The 24726-nt window shown below is 39.8% G+C and overlaps 3 protein-coding genes across 3 annotated transcripts; 1 reads left to right on the forward strand and 2 right to left on the reverse strand.

The window, feature by feature from the left end:
• The first annotated feature begins 3 nt into the window (after window positions 1-3).
• Window positions 4-2208, forward strand: LOC115768161 (dynein intermediate chain 3, ciliary). The gene is made up of 2 exons (XM_030712657.1): window positions 4-1640; window positions 1706-2208. The coding sequence occupies exons 1-2, from the start codon at window positions 108-110 to the stop codon at window positions 2159-2161; spliced, it is 1989 nt and encodes a 662-aa protein (XP_030568517.1). The 5' UTR covers window positions 4-107; the 3' UTR covers window positions 2162-2208.
• A 1283-nt stretch (window positions 2209-3491) lies between these two features.
• LOC115768160 (17-beta-hydroxysteroid dehydrogenase 13) lies at window positions 3492-10634 on the reverse strand. Its single transcript, XM_030712656.1, has 4 exons — window positions 10491-10634; window positions 4293-4797; window positions 4048-4230; window positions 3492-3990 (listed from the first exon to the last, which is right to left on the reverse strand). Exons 1-4 carry the CDS (start codon window positions 10508-10510, stop codon window positions 3727-3729), a joined length of 972 nt encoding a protein of 323 aa, XP_030568516.1. The 5' UTR covers window positions 10511-10634; the 3' UTR covers window positions 3492-3726.
• A 7786-nt stretch (window positions 10635-18420) lies between these two features.
• LOC115768149 (EF-hand calcium-binding domain-containing protein 1) lies at window positions 18421-21531 on the reverse strand. Its single transcript, XM_030712643.1, has 5 exons — window positions 21498-21531; window positions 20138-20507; window positions 19015-19138; window positions 18599-18958; window positions 18421-18540 (listed from the first exon to the last, which is right to left on the reverse strand). Exons 1-5 carry the CDS (start codon window positions 21529-21531, stop codon window positions 18421-18423), a joined length of 1008 nt encoding a protein of 335 aa, XP_030568503.1.
• Between the last annotated feature and the right edge of the window lie 3195 nt (window positions 21532-24726).

Consider the following 24726-nt stretch of genomic DNA (forward strand, 5'->3'; position numbering starts at 1 on the left):
AAAACAATATACAACTGAAAACGAATATTTTTTAAGTAAAAGTAAACAATAGAAACCAACTAGACATTGAGTTATTACTTTTATAGGCGCTTCGGACAAGCAACATCATGTATCAGAATCAGGTGGTGCTGACGCGCGAGCGTCGTCGCTTTGGCCGCCAGTGCGTGTTCGAGGATCGCAACGAGCTGATGGTCAGCGTACATCCAAGTAGTCGCCTACGACTCAAGTACATAATGGGCAATCCGCAGACACGTTCCGTTCAGCTGAGCGCCGTGATGGCGTTCAGTGAAATGGAAACGGAGAATGCAACATACGATGAGCACGGCATGTATCACTATGAGGGCGGCTGGCCCAAGGAGGTGAACATGAACGATGAGGAGCAAACGTTGCGCCATCGAAAGAAAGTCGAACGCGACGATGCCTGGGGCGATGAGGTCAAGGAACTGATACGCACCACAATGAACACGGCGCGCCAAAACAATGCCATCAATATCTACAATCATTTCTTTGATGATCTGCCCAGCGATATGGGTCGCACCATATGCATGCCCTTCAAGTCGCGCACCATCAACATCATTCACGACATGTGGCAGCCGCAGCGCCATATGTCCGTCATCAACTGGATGCCCAACAACAACAAACAGATCATGACCCAGTACAGTAATCTGTACCTGCTGCACAACGAGAAGCGTCGCATGATGACCAGCGATGACACGAATGGCAGCACCAATGCCTTTTACGTTTGGGATGTTAAGAATCCGATAAAGCCCTTGTATTTCTATGACAGCATTGAGATTGTTTCGTGCGCCAAAATCTGTCCCAAGGAGGAGAACAATATGGCCGCCGGCACATATACGGGCAAGGTGTGCACCTGGGAGACATTCGAGAGCGGCATGCCGACCAGCATGTGCCCCATGGAGGCGGCACATCGCGAGATGACCTCATCGCTAACCTGGGTGTACTCCAAATCGAATACGGAATTCTATACCTCATCGCTGGATGGCTCCATTAAGTTTTGGGATACGCGTGATCTCAAAATGCCGGCCAATGAGATATTTCTCGAACCGTATCCGCGCATACGTCAAAATCGCCAAGATGCCCACGGCTGTACGGTGCTAGAGTTTGAGTATACGATACCGGTGCGTTTCATAGCCGGCAGCGATATGGGCCGGGTATTTGTGGGCAATCGCAAGGGCCTGAATCCTGTCGAGATGCTAATCGGCAATTATAGCATCTGTGCCGGACCAATACGCACCATTCATCGCAATCCGTTCTTTGTGAAGAACTTTGTGATTGTCGGCGATTGGCGGGCGCGCATCTGGTGCGAGGAGGTCAAGAATCGGCCCAGCACAATGTATGTAAAGAAGCGTTCGCAATTGATGTGCGGCGCCTGGAGCACTGGACGCGCCTCCATGTTTGTTACGGGCGACATTGATGGGGTCGTTGACTTTTGGGATTTCCTATTGAATCAACGCAAGCCCATCTATAGCATCAATTTCCATTCGACCGTGACCGCCGTGCTCTTTCAGCCGGGCGGACAGCATTTGGCCATTTCGCTGGCGAATGGCGATACGCACATCATGAATCTGGACGAGGCCATGAAGAAGACCACCAGCAAGGAGAAGGCCCTGATGGCAGCCGTAAGCTAAGCTCCCACTTATAATTCGCATTCCTCCAGCCGGCACTAATCCCTCATCCTTGACAGATGTTTGAGCGCGAGATAACGCGCAGCAAGCTGCTGGAGGCGCGTGTGGATGAGATCAAGCTGCGTCGGCGCACCCAGATCCTGGAGGAGGAGGAGCGCAAATCAAAGATGGAAGTTGAGGAAGTTGAAGTTGTGCCCGATTTGGAACTGGATCCCGACAATCCCGATCAGTTCATCAAAATGATCGAATCCGATGAACAGTTCCGCCTGGCCCTGTCCAACTTTCACGAGACCCTCGAGGCTGTCGATCGCAAACGTGCCGCCGAAAAGAAGGTCATGGAGCGCACCGACTTTGAGCAATTCTATCTGGACAACCTGGCCGAACAGGCCAAGCTCGAGGAGGCGCGCAAAAAGCGCGCCGGCTCCATCACCTCCAAGGAGGCCCGGGAGCTGCGCGCGGCCAAGGCTAAGGCCAAGGCCGCCAAGGCAGCCAAGGCAGCCAAGGGCAAGAAGTAGACCCAGCATCTTCTCGAATCACAAAAGTAAATCCATTTCAAATATATATATCAAGAACTGATTATTCTCGTGTCTTCCTTTTTATCACACACAAGGGTTAAGGCGGATTCTATGAGTACCCAAGGGCTAAGCTTATCTCTTTCTGATTGTCATAGGGCATTAGCTACATGGAGTTCAAAAATCTTCTTAATCTTGCTGATCTTCATTTTTTTTTAAATTAAAACTTTTTTTTTTTGCTACATATTTTTCTCACACATTTTCCACCAATGTGAGTGGATTTGAGCTCTCGGAACAGCCACATTTTAATAGCCTGCTTAATCGTATATATAATAAAGTAAATGGTGAAAAAAAACTGCATACTTAAGTGATCTTAATTGCGCTCGGTTTTAATAGGTCTTGTACGCAATAGCTCTATAAACTTGAATATGTGAATATTTAATGCTTGAGTCATGATGCTCGTAACACTGAGTGACAATCAAGTCTATAATTATTTGTAATATAAACTGGTTCTATGGGTATGCAAAGCCAAGGGTTAAAGCAGAACCCTGATCTTAATAGAACAATGAACTTCGTGAACTCAAAACACAATTCAAAGCTGAAGCATCATCACAAAAGCCGCCAAACACAATATGATCATGCCACAAATTAAAAACGGTTCTAAATAGAACAACAACTGATCTTATCGCTAGTCGATTCCAAGTGATCAGCAATAGATTTTAATTGATCTAGGCAAGAAGGAACTGATCTCAGTTACTGATCTCAACTGTCTACAGGCTATCATGGCACTAAAGGATCTTAGCTGATCATATAAGTAGACAATCTTGACGGATCGCAACTGATCTGAAAGTGATTCGAAATGTTTCTACCAGAAATCACTGATCATACCAGTTTATGATCTTTACTTCTGATTATATTAGCAACTGATCTTAGTTACTGATCTCAACTGTCTACAGGTTATCATGACACTAAAGGATCTTAGCTGATCATGTAAATACACAATCTTGACTGATCGCAACTGATCTGAAAGTGATTCGAAATGTTTCTACCAATAAAATCAACTTATGTTAACAGTTTCTAGATCCTATAGAAACTGATCTTGAGTAATTCGATTAGACTTGATTGGAACTGATCTCAACTGATCACATTCGTAAAGGATCTTAGCTAACTTTAACTGATTTAAATGGAATATATCGGTTAATAATTATAATAACGAATTCCTAACATAATTAGGAACTGATCAGAGCACAAAATATTCCAGCTGATCTCTAATCAATATAATCATAAGATACTTGATGAAAACGGAACTCAATTGGATTCCAAGCTTAGATAAGTTTAACAACGTATAGTTATTTGTTTATTAAGTAACAACCTTTAAGCTTGCTAAATTCACATCGTGTACAAATAAGTAGGTTAGCATAAAAGTACTCTCAAGCTCCACAGAGAAAGTAGAAAAAAAAAAAACAAAAAAATTGTGGGAAAATAAAACGTTAAAGCTGTTGAGACTTAGAATAATCATTGAAAGCTTTGGGGTTTTGTTTTCAATTTCTTTTTTTTTGGTTTAGGGCTTAGATCTTGTCGGTATCAACGCCCGTATCGAGAAAATCGTTGATCAATCGCAATGCCTTTTTGGGTATAAGGCGAGCCAGCTTCTCGACGGTCACATAGTGGCGCGGTATGGACGCCTCCTCCAGGCCCTGACGCTGAGCCTCAATGATCGATGCAGCCGCCGCCTGGGGCGCAATTAGCTTGAACAAATTTGGAAAGCGATAGCGCGGATTCTTGCACAGACCCGTATCGATCATATACGGATATATGGTGGTCAGTTTGATCTGAAATTGTCAATTAGTCGAATGCTGCTCAAAACTCAAGCTGCTGCTGCTGCTTACATTGTTCTGTGGATTCTTTTGGCGCAGCTCCTCGGCCAGGGCGGCCATATAGCCGCGCACGGCAAATTTGGTGCCGCAATAGGGCACCAGATTGGGCAGGCCAAAGAGACCGGCGCACGATGAGAGCGCCACAAAGCTGCCCTCGTTGCGCTCCAGCATGTCGGGCAGAAAGGCCTGAATGATCTGCAAGCAACAACAAAATCAATTCGACATGAACATGAAGCTAAATGGCAGATGGGACCTACCCAGTAGTGAGCGAGCACATTGATGTCGTACATGAGACGCGTCTCCTGTTCGGTATGCTCCAGCAGGGGATGGCAGGGCATAATGCCAGCATTGTTGATCACAACGCTTATGAAGCCATGCTCCTTGCGCATTCTGCCGGCCAGCTCGTTAATATCCTCACGCTTGACCACATTGCATATATAGCCGTAGGCAGTGCCGCCCGCCTGCTTGATATCCTTGACCGTCTGTGCGTTCGTCTGCTCGTTAATATCCCAGCAGATGACCTTGGCACCAATGGCCGCATACTGTAGCGCCATCTCCTTGCCCATGCCATGGCCGGCGCCCGTGATCAGCACAAACTGGCCGCTGACATCGCTCTGCGGCCGGCTGGTGAACACCTTGATGATCTCCTCGGCAATCGATAGCCAAAACTTGATCAGCAAAACAACAATGTCCACGATCAGCAGCACAATATTGTAGACATCATTGTTCTGGCCAACGGTGCCATTTCCGTTGTTGTTGTTGCTGCAAGATTACAATATACACACAGTTGTTGTTATTCAGTAGCTCGCCTTATCGGATGTCCGCTTGGTTTTGGACACAGCGTGACAGTTTCCAATTAGAATGCCCAATTAGAATGAATGTCCTATTGTTGGCGAGGGTTGCCCTGAATGTTGTGCACGCGAGTCGAGCATGTGCGACTAGCAAATACCCTAGTACCGTGTAGAGTAGAGGGATGATAGAGTGGATGAACTGGCCACAAATTGCATTCGATTTCAATCGTTTTCACTGAAACGCGTGAAATTATTGGCTTTTTTGAGGTTAGCCTGATCTACATGTGCCATGGGGAACAACTACGTTCCAATAATACTTGTCTTTAAAGCTGAATACACTTTCAAATGCAAACGAATGTCAAGGGCAACAAATCTCCTTGCCGTTCGTTATAGTCGGGTTTTACAGTACCTGACAGTGGTTCTCAAGTGTTAACAACTGTTTCGACTTGGAAATTGAATTATCCTTATTATACCCTATACCCATTAAAAATGGGTGAAAAGGGTATATTGTATTTGTGCGAAATGCAAATGTATGTAACAGGCAGAAGGAAGCATCTCCGAACCCATAAAGTATATATATTCTTGATCAGCATCAATAGCCGAGTCGATCTAGCCATGTCCGTCTGTCCGTCCGTCCGCATGTATCTCAGAACTTATAAGAGACTTAGAGAGTTGAAAGATGTAGATATAGATGCTCCTAGTTCCCGCGCAGATCGGGTTTGTTTCCGATAATCGATAAAGTTATCGGCCCCGTTTCCAAGCAATCGATAAAAATCGATATCGATATCCTGTTTTTTGGGCAATTTTGGTAAATAATAAGAGCTAGAGTCACCAAACTTGACATCTTTCTGCTAAAATAGAATAACCACTTGTTTATTTTGTAACATCAAATTGAAGACTTTTAAGACTATTTGGGCTTGAATTGACGATTGATTGAATTACTCGTGCCTTCGAAAGGGTAGAAATGCTTGTCGGACACACACACACACATTGAAACGATCCCTAAACATGAGAGAGCACTGAGAGTAAGTGCGAGCGAGAGTACATGGGAGAGAGTAAGCCAAGCAGTTTGCCGTGGTGTAAGCGAATAAACAGACATCGTATGTATATCTTACTCGCTTGCACGCGATTTTGGACCTGATGCCATCGATAATTTTGTGCCCACTTTTCTTCTATGTGATGTCCAATTCAGGATGTTGTTTGGTTATGTGTATCGTATCCATGAGGTCTTTGGGGCGCGACTCCAACTCGAACGGGCGACACTCCATTTATGATCATGCACAGCGCCAAAAGCACATTTGCCTGCTTTTATCTTTATCTGCGACCAGTGCTGACCTCTATTATTATTTTTTTTTGGCTTTTTGCAGGGGGGGGGGGGGGGGGGGGGCGGGCAGCTGGTCAGCAATTTGTTGTTGTGGCTCGTATAATTAGCTCTGCTCTCCGGCAGCTGCAGCTGTGCGCGCGATCTTACGATAATGTACAAAAAGCTAATTACACAAACGGCGACCGAAACATGCTCAAAAGAACAGACCCCGAACCGGAGCCTGACCCTGGCCCTGGCGATCCAAAAACCTAACCCTAAGCTCGGCCCGACTTTGACTTTGACTCCAAGCACACCCACCTAGTCCAAGAAAATGCTGACATACTGCGAATCGAAGAAGAAGCAACAACAACAAAAAATGCCCTCACTCCAAGCAGCTTTTTGTCACGATACGTTGAAAGCATTTCCGTCATCAATAGCCATAAACATGAGACAATATATATCTTTATCTATGTACACGTATATAGAGTCATGTTCTATGTGAGCTGAGCTCTCGGTGTAACTTGGCCCGAATCGGGCGGATCGTATGCCCTTAACATATAGCTGCCATAGCATGAAGCAAGCGAAATCGTATATTGAATGCAGGAAGATCGCGTACAAATCCAAATTGTTGTTCAGAATGCCACAGCCGAAATGTTATAGATATTATGTATATATATATATATATATAAAAGATATATGGTCTATCTGTATTCTATAACATATAGCTACTCCAGGAAGGAACGTCAGAAGCTTGTGTTCCTGTTCCAACTTTCCACTTTCTCAAGAGGTCTTAAATAGTTGGAAGAATTCCGAAAGGTTGAGTTAAGATCAGAGATATTAGGGTTGCCAAATACTAAATACCCAAATGTATGGCAACCCTAATATGTACGTATACCAAGCACAATGAATATCTCTGATCTTAACTGAACTTTGGGAATTTCTTGAAAAGTTTGGGATTATGTCGAGTGTAGAAAACAACTTAACACTTTCTCAAGAGATCTTAAATAGTTGGAAAAATTTCGCAAAGTTAAGATCAGAGATATGAGGGTTGCCATATACTAGATACCCAAATGTATGGCAACCCTAATATGTACGTATAGCAAGCACAATGAATATCTCTGATCTTAACTGAACTTTGGGAATTTCTTGAAAAGTTTGGGATTATGTCAAACTTATATCCAACTTGCATTATTTCTCGCTAAACAGTCTGTCAATAAACATTTCATTTTCATTGCAAGCTGATTGCCATTTAGGCAATAGATCAGATATATAAACAAGTAAAAGGCTCGGGTCGGGAGTGCTCGACTAGGGCATACCCTGAAACCGCTTTTAGATTAGATTAGCCCAAGACAGGATTTCGATAATGATTATTATGCATTGCTTGGAAAACGGGACAAGTTGTCGATCGATTGGAAACAGAATCGTAATGCATTGGCGCTAGAAGGAGCTCAGTTAGAAATGTCTAGTCTCTAGCTTCTATAGCCTCTATAACCGGACGGACGAACGGACTGACAGAGAGATGGATAGGGCTAAAACGTTTCGGATATTGATGCTGATCAAGAGTATATATACTTTTTGGGGTCGGAGATGATTTCTTCTGTGTGCTTAATCAATTTCAATGGGCATAAAAACTATGAAAATTCGCCGAAATCCGAGCAAAATCATTGCCCCATATTCTATAGCTATCAGACATAGGAACAATCGGTAGATGTTATAAAATATGACTGCAATTCAGAGTTAAGTATAATAATTCTCATTTCTAGGGTATTACAGAGCAACAATTAACGTCAATTGCAATTCCTGGAATTCATTTCATTGCTAATAAATGGTTTACAAGGTAAACAAATCATCGATCAAGCTAAATCTGTGGCCGGTTTCAATATAGACCATCAAATGTGAACTATAAAGAACTTTATGACAGATGATACCAATAAATTGGCATTAATTTGTAATTGTAATACGAAAGATTGCCTAAATTTGAGCATAATAAAACCTGCGAGCTATATCCAAAGCATCAGAGATCTAATATCATAATATATTGCAGTAATACTATACTTTATATCATATTGCAGAAATACTAGATTAATACTAGATTGATTGAGTATTTTTTAATTAAAATATTTTACTTGAAATGTTCCTTTTCTATAGAAATAAACTCAAAAATCCAATATCATATAATATTGAAGAAATACTAGATTAATACTAGAAATACTAGATTGATTCAGAATTTTTCAATTGCAATCTTTTACTTGAAATTCTCTTTTTTTTTTATATAGAAATAAACTCAGAGATCCAATATCATATAATATTGAAGAAATACTAGATTAATACTAGAAATACTAGATTGATTGAGTATTTTTCAATTAAAATATTTTACTTGAAATCTTCCTTTTCTATAGAAATAAACTCAGAGATCCAATATCATACTATATTGAATAAATACTAGATTAATACTAGAAATACTAGATTTATTCAAAATTTTTCAATTGAAATTTTTTACTTGAAATTTTTTTTTTTTTTATAGAAATAAACTCAGAGATCCAATATCATACTATATTGAAGAAATACTAGATTAATACTAGAAATACTAGATTGATTCAGAATTTTCCAATTGAAGTCTTTTACTTGAAATCTTCTTTTTCTATAGAAATAACCTGATATACTTTATATCATATTGAATAAATACTAGATTAATACTAGAAATACTAGATTAATTCAGAATTTTTCAATTGAAATTTTTTATTTGAAATTCTTTTTTTTTCATAGAAATAAACTCAGAGATCCAATATCATACTATATTGAAGAAATACCAGATTAATACTAGATTTTATAGAAATAACCTGATATACTTTATATCATATTGAAGAAATACTAGATTAATACTAAAAATACTAGATTAATTCAGAATTTTTCAATTGAAATCTTTTACTTGAAATCTTCTTTTTCTATAGAAATAACCTGATATACTTTATATCATATTGAATAAATACTAGATTAATACCAGAAATACTAGATTGATTCAGAATTTTTCAATTGAAATACTTTACTGGAAATTTCCCAATAGGAACATAGTTTGAACTTTCTGGCCGGGTTCGGTTGGTTTATTTGAAAAGTGTGCGGAGTGCGTGTGGATTTGATAGACTCGCAAATTGCCAGTTAATCGGGCAATTGCACAACAGCTTTTGATGGGATTTATGGGAGCTGGATTAGCAGATGTGGGACTGTGGGCCTTCAATTGCAGTGTCATAAAAATTGCAAATGGAAAAATTAAAAAATAAAACATATATGAAATAATTGTCCATTTTGTACACGAGATGCGAACCGGTTCGATTAGACGGTTACGGGTGATTTTTTTTCTCCAGTTTTTTTTTTTCCAGAATTTACTTCTCTGTTTTTTTTGTTTGTTTGTTTTATGGGTACTTAAGACTGTGTCCCGTTTGGTTTTCCATTTTCAGTTGGCCAAAGATAACACAAACTGAAGTTCGATTGCAGGGGTCAGAGTTCCATTCGGTTACTGAATGCGCACAGACCTTATCTAGGCCCCACTTCTAACACAACGCAAGTGGCAATGTGCACGACTAGACGATACCCTGCGAACCGATGCGGGCTGCCTTTAAAAAGATGCCAGCTACCTGGCAAAGCCTGCAATGAGCACTTTTTGCGGCGACTGTACTTCTTTATTTTCCTTCAGACTAGGCAAACTATGTTCGTGCATATGATCGGCGCTTAGAGTCCGATCTTTATATTATTATAAGTAATTTGTTTAGTTATGGCATTTTGAAAGCAGTTAACTATTCGCAATGTGTGTATGGAATAAAGAGAGAACCTAGGAAGAAAGACATGTCCTAAAATCGATTATTATCGATATGCTGACGTTGGCAGCAGCTATCGATAACAAAGCAGAACTCAAATCGAGAGAGGAGCAAAGGAACTCAAATCGAGAGAAGAGCACAGTAACATGTCCCGATCAAGAATATATATATATATATACTTGGGCTCGAACATAATTCCCTCTGTAGCACACATTTCCACAAAACCAATATACCCTTCCTGCACATGTTCCTGGTTACAGGGTATAGAGAACACACAACAACAAAAAACCAAAAAAAAAACGAAAAAAACACGCACATTACGTGTCATACGAGGAATATTATAAAAAAATATATATATATGTATTATTCTATATATACACAATGTTCAAAGTCGATAAGATTATTATTTTTCAGCTGCATCGGGTGTTGCTAGCGACCGCCTAAATTCCTCCACAGCTTATAGATTTTTTAAAACACGTTTCTTTTTTTTTTTCTATTATTTTCTAGTTACTTTTCTTTCACAGATTTTTTGGTTTTCTTTACACTAACCTTTGATTGGGTTTTGACATTTTGTTGACTTGTTGTCCGTATACTCAAGGATCTCGTAGTGCCCCTTGGTGTGTTTTTTTTTGTCGGGCGAGGGGCAGCTGCGTTTCGGGAACCCAAACCGTTAGCGCCTGTTAACGAATTCGAACTGAATTCCCACAGAAGTAAACAGTACGCAATGCGACATGCCGGCAGGTCGTATGAGCGATAATATATTTGAAATATTCACACAAGCACTCATAAGACACTCACTCGCACACACATACAGGCACCCACAATAGAGAGCTTGTTCTATAAACACATGTGTTCCCCACATGTCTTGATCTATATAGAACTCGAGAGAGATTCGAGCGCTGAGTGAAACGCTGCCCAGATCTCCGAATGGAACTGAGTGTGACTGTGTGTGTGAGTGTGTGTTAATCAACGTCCGATGATTACATGTATGTAGTAATATTTATAAACAATGAAGGCCTATATATTTTGGACTTGACTCGTGTTATTAGCTACAGGCACACATGCACATGCACACATATGCATGTGGGCACATTCATATTTGAGCCCTTTATCTGGCTGGTTGGGCAGTTATATCAGTTAGAGATACAGTTACAGTTACAGGTAATTGTTTCGAAGTAAAGATACAAATGTAGTTGGAGATACAAACAAGCTGTATAGAAAAAATACATGCGGCTGCACATAAATAGATACAGATAAATTAAACAAATGTAGATACAGATGCGAATATAAATTAAGATACATTTGAGCTGTAGATACAATAGCAGAAGATAGATTCAGATATTGCAATAGATTCAATTTCATTTCTAGATACAATAGATAAGGATACAGTTGCATACATAAAGATACAAATGTGTAGATAGTTACTTTAGATCTAAAATAAGATACATAATAAGCTACAGAAAAGACAAGGGTAAAGATACATGCAAAAAGCTACACAATTAGATACAGATACATTTGAAGCTACAGATACAAAAAGATAAAGATAAGCTACGCATACGAAGATACTGAGTCATATATATACATATGAGGTTAAAGATACAATACCAAAAGATACAGATACATGTGTACGAATATATATAAGGATACAAATATAGATACATATTCAGATATGTTACGAAAAGAGAAATGAATATAAATGGTTAAAGATACAAATTGGGATATTTATTCAGATATATATTAAGATACATACATACAGATATCTATATACAGACATAGATAAATATATAGATACAGATATGTACATAAGCAAAGATAAAGATACAAATATAATAAAATATAGAGCTACAGATACATCCACAGATAAAAGATAAAGAATAATATATATAACAGATAATAATAATAATAAAGCAACAACGTTCAATAGAACCAACACGATATTCATTGGGCATAAATATTTCTTGTGAATACCCTGTAACCATTAGGATGCCCAACAAGGGCATCTCCATCCAAATGCCTGCCCATGCGAACTCAGAGACTATAAGGTCTAGAGTCTGTAGATTTGGTATGTAGATTGAAATTTATAATATGTAGATCATGTTTATATAAGCATGTTGACAACTCACACGATTTTCATAATATCCCATATATATTACAGATCGTTAGGACTTTAAGCGATAGGAAAACATAAAACCTATATAGTTATATATACAGAAAATACGTGAAAAGTTATTATATCTAGACATTCAATCAAAATAATAATATCGGAATAATAACTTAACACCAGAGGCGAGTACAGGGTATTTGCCAGTCACACACACAGTTGATTTTCATGAAAACAAGCCCAAAGATGCTTCCGTTTCAAATTCCTCTGTGGACTGTAGGCAGTTGTTCTAAAGGTTTCTCGACTCGCTGATGCCGCTGATGCAACAGTCGATCCCCATCAATAGACTGAGATATGCGATGGGGCGTTACGTACTCGTCACGGCAAATCAATATGAAATACACACGTTAGAAGCAACGAGGCGAACACAACGTGATAAGAGTTGCGCTCCGCTGACTAAATCCAACTAGAACTATCGCATAGCGAGGAGCGCGTCTATTTATTTTATAGGTGGCACGGGCAAGGCCGGGGTACGCCCGCAAGTATGATATATAGACATGGGTCAAAATTTCCCATCCTCATAACTCGGTCAAATCTCATCAGATTTTCACGAGGTTTAGTTTTTTATTCATGGTTTGGCCCCTAAATCAATTTGGCATTTAAGTTTGGGGACCTTATTTTTGGTCCAAATTCATGTCAAATTTTACCCCAGACTTGGATCAATCCTCACCTAGACATGGGTCAAAATTTCCCATACCCATAACTCGGCCAAAACTCATCCGATTTTCACGAGGTTTAGTTTTTTTTTCATGGTTTGGCCCCAAGATCAATTTGGCATTTAAGTTTGGGGACCTTATTTTTGGTCCAAATTCATGTCAACTTTTACCCTGGACTTGGATCAATCTTCATATGGGTCAAACATGGGACATTGGTCAAAATTTCCCACCCCCATAACTCAGCCAAAACTCATCCGATTTTCACGAGGTTTAGTTTTTTTTTCATGGTTTGGCCCCTAAATCAATTTGGCATTTAAGTTTGGGGACCTCATTTTTGGTCCAAATTCATGTCAAATTTTACCCTGGACTTGGATCAATCTTCATATGGGTCAAACATGGGACATTGGTCAAAATTTCCCACCCCCATAACTCAGCCAAAACTCATCCGATTTTCACGGGGTTTAGTTTTTTATTCATGGTTTAGCCCCTAAATCAATTTGGCATTTAAGTTTGGGGACCTTATTTTTGGTCCAAATTCATGTCAAATTTTACCCTAGACTTGGATCAATACTCATCTAGACATGGGTCAAAATTTCCCACCCCCATAACTCGGCCAAAACTTAACTTTGGTTTTATTTAGAGACTGTCGAACAGATTAAAACGTTTTTGTTAAAAGTTTCTCTCTTTCATTATTAAGCTTAGCTTGACACGTGGACTTGGTAATGAGAGTTTAAGCTTAACTTAAAGCGTGTTTGATTGAATTTATTTATGTTTTTTTTTTTATTTTGTAATTTTCTTAATAATCAAAACTGGAAATAGAAACGTAACTGAAACTGGGAGTTGCAGCTCAATGCACACACGCACACAAGCTTAAACGGCCTTGCGAAATGTGCAAGTATGTGTGTGTGTGTGCGTGTGTGTAAATGTATGTCATATTTCGTATACGTAAGCATTTGAATTTGATTCGATATTATTGTCTATACTGCGCTCAGTCTAGTTCTCATGAGTTTCTTGATGCGATTCTCAATTGCAATCCAAGCGCAACTCGACTCTGACAACCGGTTGTCAACCGTTTTAACTGGCTGTCAACTGCGTCTGTGCCGTGTCCCGTGTCTCCGTGTCTCCGTGGTTACAGCTAATCGAATAATTGCGTTCAAGCTTTGCGAAAGCCTCTCGCTGAACACTCGACAAATTGATCAATTGAACACTTGACTTGGCATTGTTTTGACGTGCCGCCCTATATTAAATACTAGAAACTAGTTCTCTTTTCGCCCACCCATAGAGACTACACTGCCAGCCAGAAAGTCTTCAAAAAAAACACGAAAATAGTTGCTGTTCCTGAAAGATTCGGTTCGTGAACCTTTTTTTGCCACACTTCTAAAAAACCTAAGCTTCCATTTCATTATCAGAAAAAAATCCTTGCTAATCAATAAATTTTCGAAAAAGTGTCGTTTTGTTCCGGTTCCGGCTCGCCTTTTTCTTAGGCAATCAATTTGGTTCCAGGTTCGGTTTATAAGAAGAACCAGATGCGATTACAGCGTTCAAACTGGTTCAACTTGGTTCCAGGTTCGGTTCATAAGAAGAACCAAAATAATTTGGTTCACGGTTCGGTTCATAAAAAGAACCAAATTCAAATGCCGCGCTCGAACTGGTTCAATATGGTTCCAAGTTCTGTTCATTAGAAGAACCAAATGCGAATGCCGCGTTCAAACTGGTTCAACTTGGTTCCAGGTTCGGTTCATAAGAATAACCAAATTAATTTGGTTCACGGTTCGGTTCATAAAAAGAACCAAATTCAAATTCCGCGCTCGAACTGGTTCAATATGGTTCCAAGTTCTGTTCATTAGAATCAAATGCGAATGCCGCGTTCAAACTGGTTCCCAACAGTCGCCCTTGGAATATTCCAACAGACTCTTTCAAGTCAATCAAATGTTTAATTTTTTTTTTAATTATTTCAGTAGAAACACAATATTACAAATTCAAGAGATTTCATTCCAAAAGCGACAAACTTTTCTAGAATATTTCTCGCAGTGCACAGAGCTAGCTTAATAGTTGACTAGACTATCGGACACAAAGCAGAGGCCCGTTTGCAACTAGATACACTGGAACACAGCTACAAAGATATACACAGCAGCGAGAGATACATATGCACGTTTCGTGGAGCGTGCAACATTTCCGTGTGATGCATGTGTCAATTGCATGGCGCGTGCGGCACAAAGTGTTGCGTGCGCGGGGTTCGTATTCATTTCCAAGTCCAAGTCGGATTGGTGTCCGGTTTTGGGGGTCATGTGAACGCAGCACAGCACTTGACGACCTCAGCTGACTGCCTAACGGACAGTTTTCCAAGTTGATCTACTCGCAATGCGCGGCAATATCGAGACAGTCAAGGCCCAATCGGCCAGTTGTGGGCATACAGTGCGCGTCACTTGCTTAGAAACAGGCACACAAATTGCTTCGGCTTTCATTTGAGCATATTTTCATTCTATTTTTAAATATTTATGGGCATAAAACAGTTTGTGCCAACTGACTGTTAGCTGAATTTGTTGACTGTACTTGGCTTAATCGATGTTATTGCAGAGATTCCACCTGCACGCGTGGAAAATTGGTGAAATACGTTTGTATGAAACATTATATGCTGAACATACGTTCAGCGTCAAACTCATTTGCCAAGATCTTTGTAAAAAGTGATCGTTTTACTAATTTGTAAAAGTTCAAATAGTTAAATGCTAAATGCATGCAAGTTTGATTTTCACATATACGTATATTTCAAAGCTCTAAATTTTCACGGATTTTGGGGAATCCAATTCACAAGCACAACATGAGCTTAAAACTGTTAATTTCAAGCTCATTTTTTCAGTATTCTTATAAGCTTTAATTTGAAAACTATGAGAAATTACCAGATCGAAGCAAATCCACGACTTTGGGTGGAATTAGGGAGTCAAAGTAGTAGGGCGCACTGGCGGAAAATGCGTGGAAATGTGAAATGAAAGACAATAGCTTTGCTCGAGTTAATATTTCTTATGATTTTCAGTGCTCAAGTCTAACAATTTTCCGCAACAAAAGTAGGCCTTGCTGTGTGACGCAGACTGTTAAATTTTTTAAACAATTTTTGTTTTTTTCGTGATTAACTTGATTGCAATCGACATTTATGAGCCTCTATCGTTCTGGACTTTGGTTAGTTTAATTTTCAGCATGACTCATCAATTCTTTGCGGGCCAACTTAACTTGTTTAAAGATCAACTTTTGCCGCTCGATAGGCTAAATAATCTATTTGTTATTTCATAATTAGTTCAATTGACTTGACAACACATGAATTCCAACTGAAAGCTAAGCAAATTGTATTGAGACTTGAAATCGGACCAAATATGGCTAAACATTGGGATATCTCTTATCTCTGCCTAAAAATCAGTCTGATTTATGGGGTCTACTAGCGGGTATTTCCCGTGTGGTGAGAATCTAAAAAAACTCTCGCTCTTTAAACCTCTTTAGACCCGCAAACTGTCAGTCAGTCAGTCACTTAATAAGTCGGAAAAATCAGTTTTATATATAGAGTTAAATATATATTTCTAAATACGAACTCACCTGCAAATTCACCGGTAAGTTTTTTCATCGACATCTATCAATAGTCTGGAGAAGAACTTATATTTGAACATTACTGAAAGAAGAGAAGAGCAGAGATAATATTTAGTAGCTTTAATTTGCAGCTCGCTTTCCAAATGAGAATCGCATAGGAGAGCAATATGTTTTATGTCATTTCAATACATATGTACATGCATGCATGTATGCAAATACATGCAAAACAACATGCAACATGTGTATACATATAATATTTCAAAAAAGACATAGTTTTCATAATAATACATACCAGAGCCAGCTCCATTAGAGCCGCCGCCTCCTGCTTGGCCCAAGCTGCAATCTCTAATAGTAAAGCCGGCGCCGACTCCTCTATAGTTGAAATCGCCGACTCCTGCTTTGCTTCATATGCAAACTCCCTTATAGTTGAAGCCGACTCCCTTATAGTTGAAGCCGACTCCTCTATGGTTGAAATCGCCGCCTCCTGCTTGGCCCAAGCTGCAATCTCTAATAATAAAGCCGGCGTCGACTCCTCTATTGTTGAAATAGCCGCCTCCTGCTTGGTCCAAGCTGCCGGCCGCCGACTCCAGCTTTGCTTCATTTGCCGACTCCTGCATAGTTGAATCGCCTTCTTCTCCTATACCCAAGCCGCCGCCTCCTGCTTTGAATAATCTGCCGACTCTTCTATAGTTAAGGCCGCCTCCTCTATAGTTGAAATCGCCGCCTCCTGCTTTGCTTCATTTGCCGACTCCTGCATAGTTGAATCGCCTTCTTCTACTATGCATAAGCCGCCGCCTCCTGCTTTGAATAATCTGCCGACTCTTCTATAGTTAAGGCCGCCTCCTTTATAATTAAAGTCACCGTCTCCTCCTGTGACCAAGCCGCCGACTCCTGCGTTGCTTAAGCCGCCTCCAATAGTAATGCCGGCGCCGACTCCTCTATGGTTGAAATCGCCGCCTCCTGCTGGGCCCAAGCTGCCGCCGCCTCCTGCTGGGCCCAAGATGCCGCCGTCTCCTGCTGGGCCCAAGATGCCGCCGCCTCCTGCTGGGCCCAAGCTGCCGCCGCCTCCTGCTAGTTGAAGCCGCCGCCGCCTTCTATGCCCAAGCAGTGAAGCCTATGAGGCTTATATGAATTTTTGAGAATCGAGTAGAGGGGCATTAGTAAAGAGTTCGTTTTTTTTCAATTTGCAGCGCAGCTAAGGCAAACTTGTTCTTGCACATATATAAAATATATACATACTTACTCACATATATAAGTGCGTATATAATATATACATATATACGTGCACACACACATATATACATGCAAATATACATTCTTATATTCACATATATGTACGTTAATACAAACATACATTGCATGCATACCAACACATAGACTCATACTTACATACTTACATACACACATACCTTAATACATACATACAAAAATACATACATGAACACATAAAATCATACATACATACAAACATACATTTATTCATACATACATTTATAGAAACATATATATAATATATACATATGTATATACATAAACACATTCATACATACATAGACACGTACAGACATACATACATGCATACATACACACATACCCATGCATACATACAGACATGTGTACACACATTCATACACACACACCTACACACATACATACACACATACATACATACATACACACACACCCACACACATACATACATGCATACATACATACATACACACATACATATCAACATACATACACACATACATACATACATACATACATACATAGATACATACATACATACATACATACATACATATACACATACATACACACATACATACAAACATACATACATACATATACACATACATACATACACACTTACATACATACATACATACATACATACATACATACATACATATACACATACATACACACATACATACAAACATACGATTAAGGTTCTTGGATCTATTTCTTTAACTAAATGAAATAAAGTTGGAATATTAAGACTATCTTAGGGCAACAAATATTTTTTTTAACATATTGCTTTATTCAAATTTCCCATTAACAAGTTATTCTTTGAGGAATTCTTCTAGACCTGAAGCGTTGAGAAGAAGGAGACGACGGCGCTGTCGGTTGGCAGGCACTGTCCGAAGGCCTCGATTAGCAGCGGTTCCGCGGTGACGGTGCCCATGAAGTCATCCAGTGAGACCTGCGACAAGCGAAGCATTATTGAATGGACTCACTTAAGATGCCGTGTTAGCACAGACCTTGCCGTCCTTGTCCAGGTCGAACTTTTTCAGTACGATTTCGACAAGATCCTTGACGCCCTCGTCGGGATCCTCGTCCTGGGGCTGCTTGATGAGGCAGTTGCGCAGTAGCGTGAACATCTCGTCCTTGGTAATAAACCCATCCGTGTTGAGATCGTAGACACGAAAGCAAAAGGCCGCACGCTCCGCCGGAGTGCCGCGCAGGAAGATCGACAAGCCAATCAGCCAGCCTTCCAGGCGCAGGGGCAGGCCCTCATGGGCCTTGTCCCAGCTGCAGAAGATGCGCTCCATGAGTATCTCCTCGGTGACAATATCGAAGGTGCTGTGCAACAGCTCACGGAACACGATCCGATCGATGCCCTGCAAGAAATTCATGTAAAAACAACCTGGACTGTTAGCTAACCTAGCTGGCGCACCTCGACAGCGGAATGGGGCTTGGCTATGGCCGCGCTCGTAGAGCTCGAGGCGAGCGTCTTGGCCGCATACTGACAATTCGACACCAGCTTGCGATAGATCCGGCACAGGGCATCCAGCTCGTCCCTGTGAACAAATATATGCGATATATACATTAAGCCCAGCAGGTCGGTGATTCGATCAAGCCGACCTCCTGCCTTGACATAAGATTTCTGGTCCGAACTTTCCCTATTTCTGGTTAGTTCTGGTTTTGGTTAGAATCCAAGTCAGCCTAGCTCCTTTGTCGTCCCTTGACCCTTAAAAGCCTGTTCATCTGGAATAGCCCTGGTATATAATAAACAAACTCAGCCAAGACGAACGAGCTCTGTGCTGATGTTACCAAATGTCTTGGGCTTTTTATAAGACGGAGTCCCTTTGGTTCAGTTAGGGCGCCTTAGACCTTAGCTTGTCTGGAAACCTACAGTTCCAAGGAAGCTAGGTCTTGCTTGCAACAACTTCTATTAGGAAACAGGATAAGGTTTTACTTAATGGCAGTTGTTACAGGTTGTATAAACAAATCGCTATAAATTTCAAGGTAAATAGATTATCTGGGAAGTCAGGAACTCAGGAACGCATGAGAGCTGCGCCTATAGCCTTTCATAGGTAAAGGGTAAGACAATTGCAATTGAGAACCTGCCGCTGGGTCTTGGGATATCCAGACGCTTGTACTCTAGCTCAAAGCTGTGTACCACAAAGGTAGATGGATTACCAAGAAAGGAAGGAAGGAACTTTGATTGTCTGAATGTATCTGTATTCCTTTTGGGAGCTAAGGAAACCCCAGTTTGTAAGACATTGCACTAGAGTTCCTCGTGCTGGATATTGGGATACTAACACTGAGTCCTCGGAAGACTGCACACCAACCTGGAAGATAGATTCCTTAGGAAGTGAGGAATTTTGACTTTGTAAGAGCTGCTCCTGCAGTCCTTGCTAGGCTAAGGACTTAGACGAAAGCTCTGATTGTAAGACCCTGCACCAGAGGTTCGAGTGCTGGGTCTTGGGCTAACCACACAGAGTCCTAGGCTGGTCTAAGAGGCTACCCACGACAGGCTTGAGCAGTGGAGAAGTAGGAGCAGGAGCAGTACTCACTTGGTAAAGCGCGTCTTCTTGCGCAGATTGTCCAAGAGCTTGGGATTTATTTTGCCGCTCAGCTCGTCCATTTTCCGTTGGCGCTGTTGCCGTTTGTTCTGCAGAGCAGCCGCTGCCGCCTTCGACTGGTTGCTGGAGTTTCGTTTGCCGCTGGCAAGGAATACCGAAACCGTTTTCAGTATCGTTTTGTTCGCATGTAGCGTGGATCTGCAGGCGCCGCCGCCTCCGCTTCCGCCACCAACGCCAGCCGTTGTTGGCCCCGCTGCAGCTGTTGGCAGCGCGTCATTTGTTACCCCAGCTCCGACACCAGCTCCACCTCCAGCTCCTGCTCCGTTCTTGGGTGTCGGTGTTGGGGAGCGACCCGCCTTGCCTGCCAAACAATTTGCCAGGATATGTCATTATAGAGCACAGTGTTTCGGCCTGCATATATATACAGCGAGCTGTGCGTGTGTGCAGGTGTCTGTCTGTGTGGGTGTGTGTGTGTGTGTGTACAGGTGTCTGTGTGTGCTTTGTGCTTGATGTGTCAAAGTCAAATCAATCCTCGACAGTCGACGCCATCGACACGCAGAGCGACGCCCCAAAAAAACATGGCACACATTGCCACACCTCCAATACTAAAGCCCTCCCCCCCTCCTTCCCTGTCCGCCATCTCCATATCGAGCTTGATGCGCCTCCGATCTGGCGGAGTTGGGCAGCGCCTAAGAAAAGGCCAATATGCATATAAATTGCCACCAAAATGGATAATAAACATCGTATATCGCTCGTAAATTGACTACAAGACACATACACTGAGAGAAATTTAAGTGCAAATCAGCTCACAAATTATGATTTCTATACTGATTATAATTATAATATTACTAATAAACTTTGTAATATTAGTAATAATAATAATAATAATAATATTAATAATAATAATAATAATAATAATAATAATAAAATAATAATAATAATAATAATAATAATAATAATAATAATAATAATAATAATAATAATAATAATAATAATAATAATAATAATAATAATAATAATAATAATAATAATAATAATAATAATAATAATGATAATAATAATAATAATAATAATAATAATAATAATAATAATAATAATAATAATAATAGTATTAATAATAATAAAAATAACTAACACAATAATAATAATAATAATGAGAGTAATATTAACCACACATTTTATTTCAATCTGCGCCAGCTAGCTCCCAATATTTTCTCAGTGTAAACATTCGAACCGCCCTCAATAACTTAACCCATTACAATTGCATTTGTTTGCTCACGTAATTCGGCAATTGTACGAGCTGATGTCTAGATGTCTAGCTTAACCCTAACATAGTGCCAAGAGAACCTACCAGAACCCACGTCCCCGCCCAATATGCCGCCCATCATTGCAAGCGCATGTTCTCTGTTTGTTTTTGTTCATGTCTATTGGCGGGCTTGTGACGTTGGGTACTTTAATTTTATTAGTACTTTGTATATTTGCAAAACAAGTATACGCTATGCGGATGTCCGGATGTTTATGCGAATATGCGGATGTGTGTCTTGATTGTTCGAACGCCCATAAAAGTATGCAACAATATGGGGCCAAGACGGCAGCGCTTGCTGTGCACGTAATTCCCATATAATTTGTTGATTTACCGTTGCCCCAAACAACAACAAAACTTACGGAGGAGGAATCTACACACAAGCGAAAATACTCATGCATAGAAAAATACAGTCTCACACATACGGATATACTCATACATATGAGAGCTTACACACTCTAGAGTGAGGCGCGTGTCGTGTTTTCTTTCGTGACACGAACTTCAAGAAGAAGGAGGTTTAAAAATAATAATGATAATGATAATGGCAATGACAATGACAATGACAATGACAATGACAATGACAATGACAATGACAATGACAATGACAATGACAATGACAATGACAATGACAATGACAATGACAATGACAATGACAATGACAATGACAATGACAATGACAATGACAATGACAATGACAATGACAATGACAATGACAATGACAATGACAATGACAATGACAATGACAATGACAATGACAATGACAATGACAATGACAATGACAATGACAATGACAATGACAATGACAATGACAATGACAATGACAATGACAATGACAATGACAATGACAATGACAATGACAATGACAATGACAATGACAATGACAATGACAATGACAATGACAATGACAATGACAATGACAATGACAATGACAATGACAATGACAATGACAATGACAATGACAATGACAATGACAATGACAATGACAATGACAATGACAATGACAATGACAATGACAATGACAATGACAATGACAATGACAATGACAATGACAATGACAATGACAATGACAATGACAATGACAATGACAAGACAATGACAAGACAATGACAATGATAATGATAAAGGGAAAGTATGTGTTTTCCTATTGCTGTTCATGTTCGCGTCGTGTTAAAAGCAAGCTTGCACGCGTCCATCTCTAGCTTACGCACACACACGCACACACACAAGGGGACTCAGACATTAACATGTAAACACTTTTTATCTATTAACTCCTTAGGGTAACCCTTTCGATTTGGCCTCGGTCTGTTCATAGTTTCCCGTAATTTTTTTGTTTTTTCATACCACACAACCGAAATTTGGTGCGCAATGAAACACAACAATTGCAGCTGCCTTAAGGATCAGAGGTGCACTCCGACGAAATTGAAAATATATTTAACAAAGTGTGAAAACAGGGAGAACTTTATAGATATGTATACCTCTTGGAGATACACATATATCTATCTATTCTTGCCATTTGAATTCCTTGTTCAGCTCGCATTTTGAGCATATTTTCGCAAGTTTTTGCACAGTCACACACTTAATTGCGAGCAATTTTTTTTCATTTATTTGATATAGTGCTCTGAAGTTTGTTACCCATAGTTGTTTGGTGTCCTGTTGCTGCTGTTCCTGCTGCTGCTGCGGTTGCTTGCCAAAAACTTGAGAAATAAAGCAAATTCCTTGAGCAAAACAAAAGTCTTAACTTCTTGAGGCAATCAACAAACTCAAGTTTCCAAGGCGAAACGATGAAATGTGTTGACAAAACCGTCGGCAAATTGTCAAGCCATTTGCCATAAGGTAGGTCGTCCTTATGGCCAGGCGAAGGAGGCGCCACCAGTTGAGGCACACTTTTATTGACAAAACTTCAGCTCTTAACCCAAATCCCATTGAACTTAATAAATGGGTTAGAGCTTAACTAAATACCTGTTATACTCGCATACAAATCAACATATTGATTTACGTATCTAATGCATTGTTGTGACTAATGAAGGCTAAACTTAATGTACTAATGCAATTACCATAGAGTGCAATCTATTAGAATTTAATGAGGGCTTCAATTTTTCAAATATTTGCACTTCCAAAAGTCCAGAGAAATTCTTTGCTCTCAGTTGTCATCAGTAATGCCATATTGCCTTTGCCCAATTATTATTGGATTCAAATTCGTATTAATCTTCAATTTATTTTTACATAATCATTTCATAAACACTTTGTTAAACTTAAGCATAAAATATTGTTAATGTTAGCACAATACATAATTAATAATAGTATGTTAAAAATTACGTTATACGATTCACTTTTCACTTATATTTCATTTTGTTATCGTGATTTGATTTGTTTAAAAACTGTTGCAGGCTTGTCACCCACACTTTTTGATTTTAACCCTAGCCCCACCTCCCCCCAACAAGCATAATATGTGTGTGTGTGTGTGTGTGTGTGTGAATATATATATATATATATAGAAATAATCCAGCTGATCAATTGATTATGTGGTTCCGATAGAGATTAAGAATCTGAAAGCTTTTGTTCTCAGTTTTCTACATCCAATCCACTTTTGAAATAAAACTCCGCTTTTTGAATTGGCATAGGAATAGGATAGAAGCCATAATCTCCCTTTCCCTATCATTCCTCTAATACAAAAAGTTCGAAAATAATGCTCTAAGGGATCTATTGGAAGGCCTTGACGATACGAATCGTAACAGATCTGGCTTAGTTTGAGGACAACTTTGAGAAAGATCTGGATAAGTTTGTAAACGATCTGGAACCAAGGGAACTCCGATTCCAGCGACCTTTATTCCTCCAAAGTCTGTTGATAATGTCGTGATATATCATTTAATTTACAAGAATACCTTGGATGTATACTCCGTTTTTTTTTGTTGGAATTCACCCATCAACCTATTATTTCAATTATTTACTCAAATATTAATTTATAGAATTTATAGAATTATTTCTCCATTACAACCTAACCTAACTTGAGCCTAGGCGAACCTATGTCATGTCTACTTATTTTCCATACAAATTTTTATTCTGGTAATTCTTCGTAAAAACATTTACCAACAACTTGATCTAAAGAACTTGGTTCAGTTGATAAACCTTCAAGATCCTTTATAAACCTACTCAGATCTTCCCCTGAATTTGATGCTGCGAATATTCGGCCAGATCTGGAGCCAGATCCAATATATCTATATATACCTATATATACCTATATATATATATATATGTATGCATGTATGTGTGATTGTGT

The sequence above is a fragment of the Drosophila novamexicana genome, unplaced genomic scaffold, assembly GCF_003285875.2.
Source record: "Drosophila novamexicana strain 15010-1031.04,08,12 unplaced genomic scaffold, DnovRS2.1 tig00001690-arrow-arrow-pilon, whole genome shotgun sequence".
NCBI classification, from domain to species: domain Eukaryota; kingdom Metazoa; phylum Arthropoda; class Insecta; order Diptera; family Drosophilidae; genus Drosophila; species Drosophila novamexicana.

Excerpts from the sequence above, each read along its gene's own strand:
- LOC115768149 (XM_030712643.1), bottom strand. The coding sequence starts at position 21,531 with ATGGGCGGCATATTGGGCGGGGACGTGGGTTCTG. Across the intron at positions 20,508-21,497 it reads GGGCGGGGACGTGGGTTCTG|GCAAGGCGGGTCGCTCCCCA; the intron begins GTAGGTTCTCTT and ends ATTGTTTGGCAG. Across the intron at positions 19,139-20,137 it reads AAGAAGACGCGCTTTACCAA|GGACGAGCTGGATGCCCTGT; the intron begins GTGAGTACTGCT and ends ATTTGTTCACAG.
- LOC115768161 (XM_030712657.1), top strand. The coding sequence starts at position 108 with ATGTATCAGAATCAGGTGGTGCTGACGCGCGAGCGTCGTCGCTTTGGC. Across the intron at positions 1,641-1,705 it reads AGAAGGCCCTGATGGCAGCC|ATGTTTGAGCGCGAGATAAC; the intron begins GTAAGCTAAGCT and ends CATCCTTGACAG.
- LOC115768160 (XM_030712656.1), bottom strand. The coding sequence starts at position 10,510 with ATGTCAAAACCCAATCAAAG. Across the intron at positions 4,231-4,292 it reads ATGTGCTCGCTCACTACTGG|ATCATTCAGGCCTTTCTGCC; the intron begins GTAGGTCCCATC and ends TGTTGCTTGCAG. Across the intron at positions 3,991-4,047 it reads AAAAGAATCCACAGAACAAT|ATCAAACTGACCACCATATA; the intron begins GTAAGCAGCAGC and ends TGACAATTTCAG.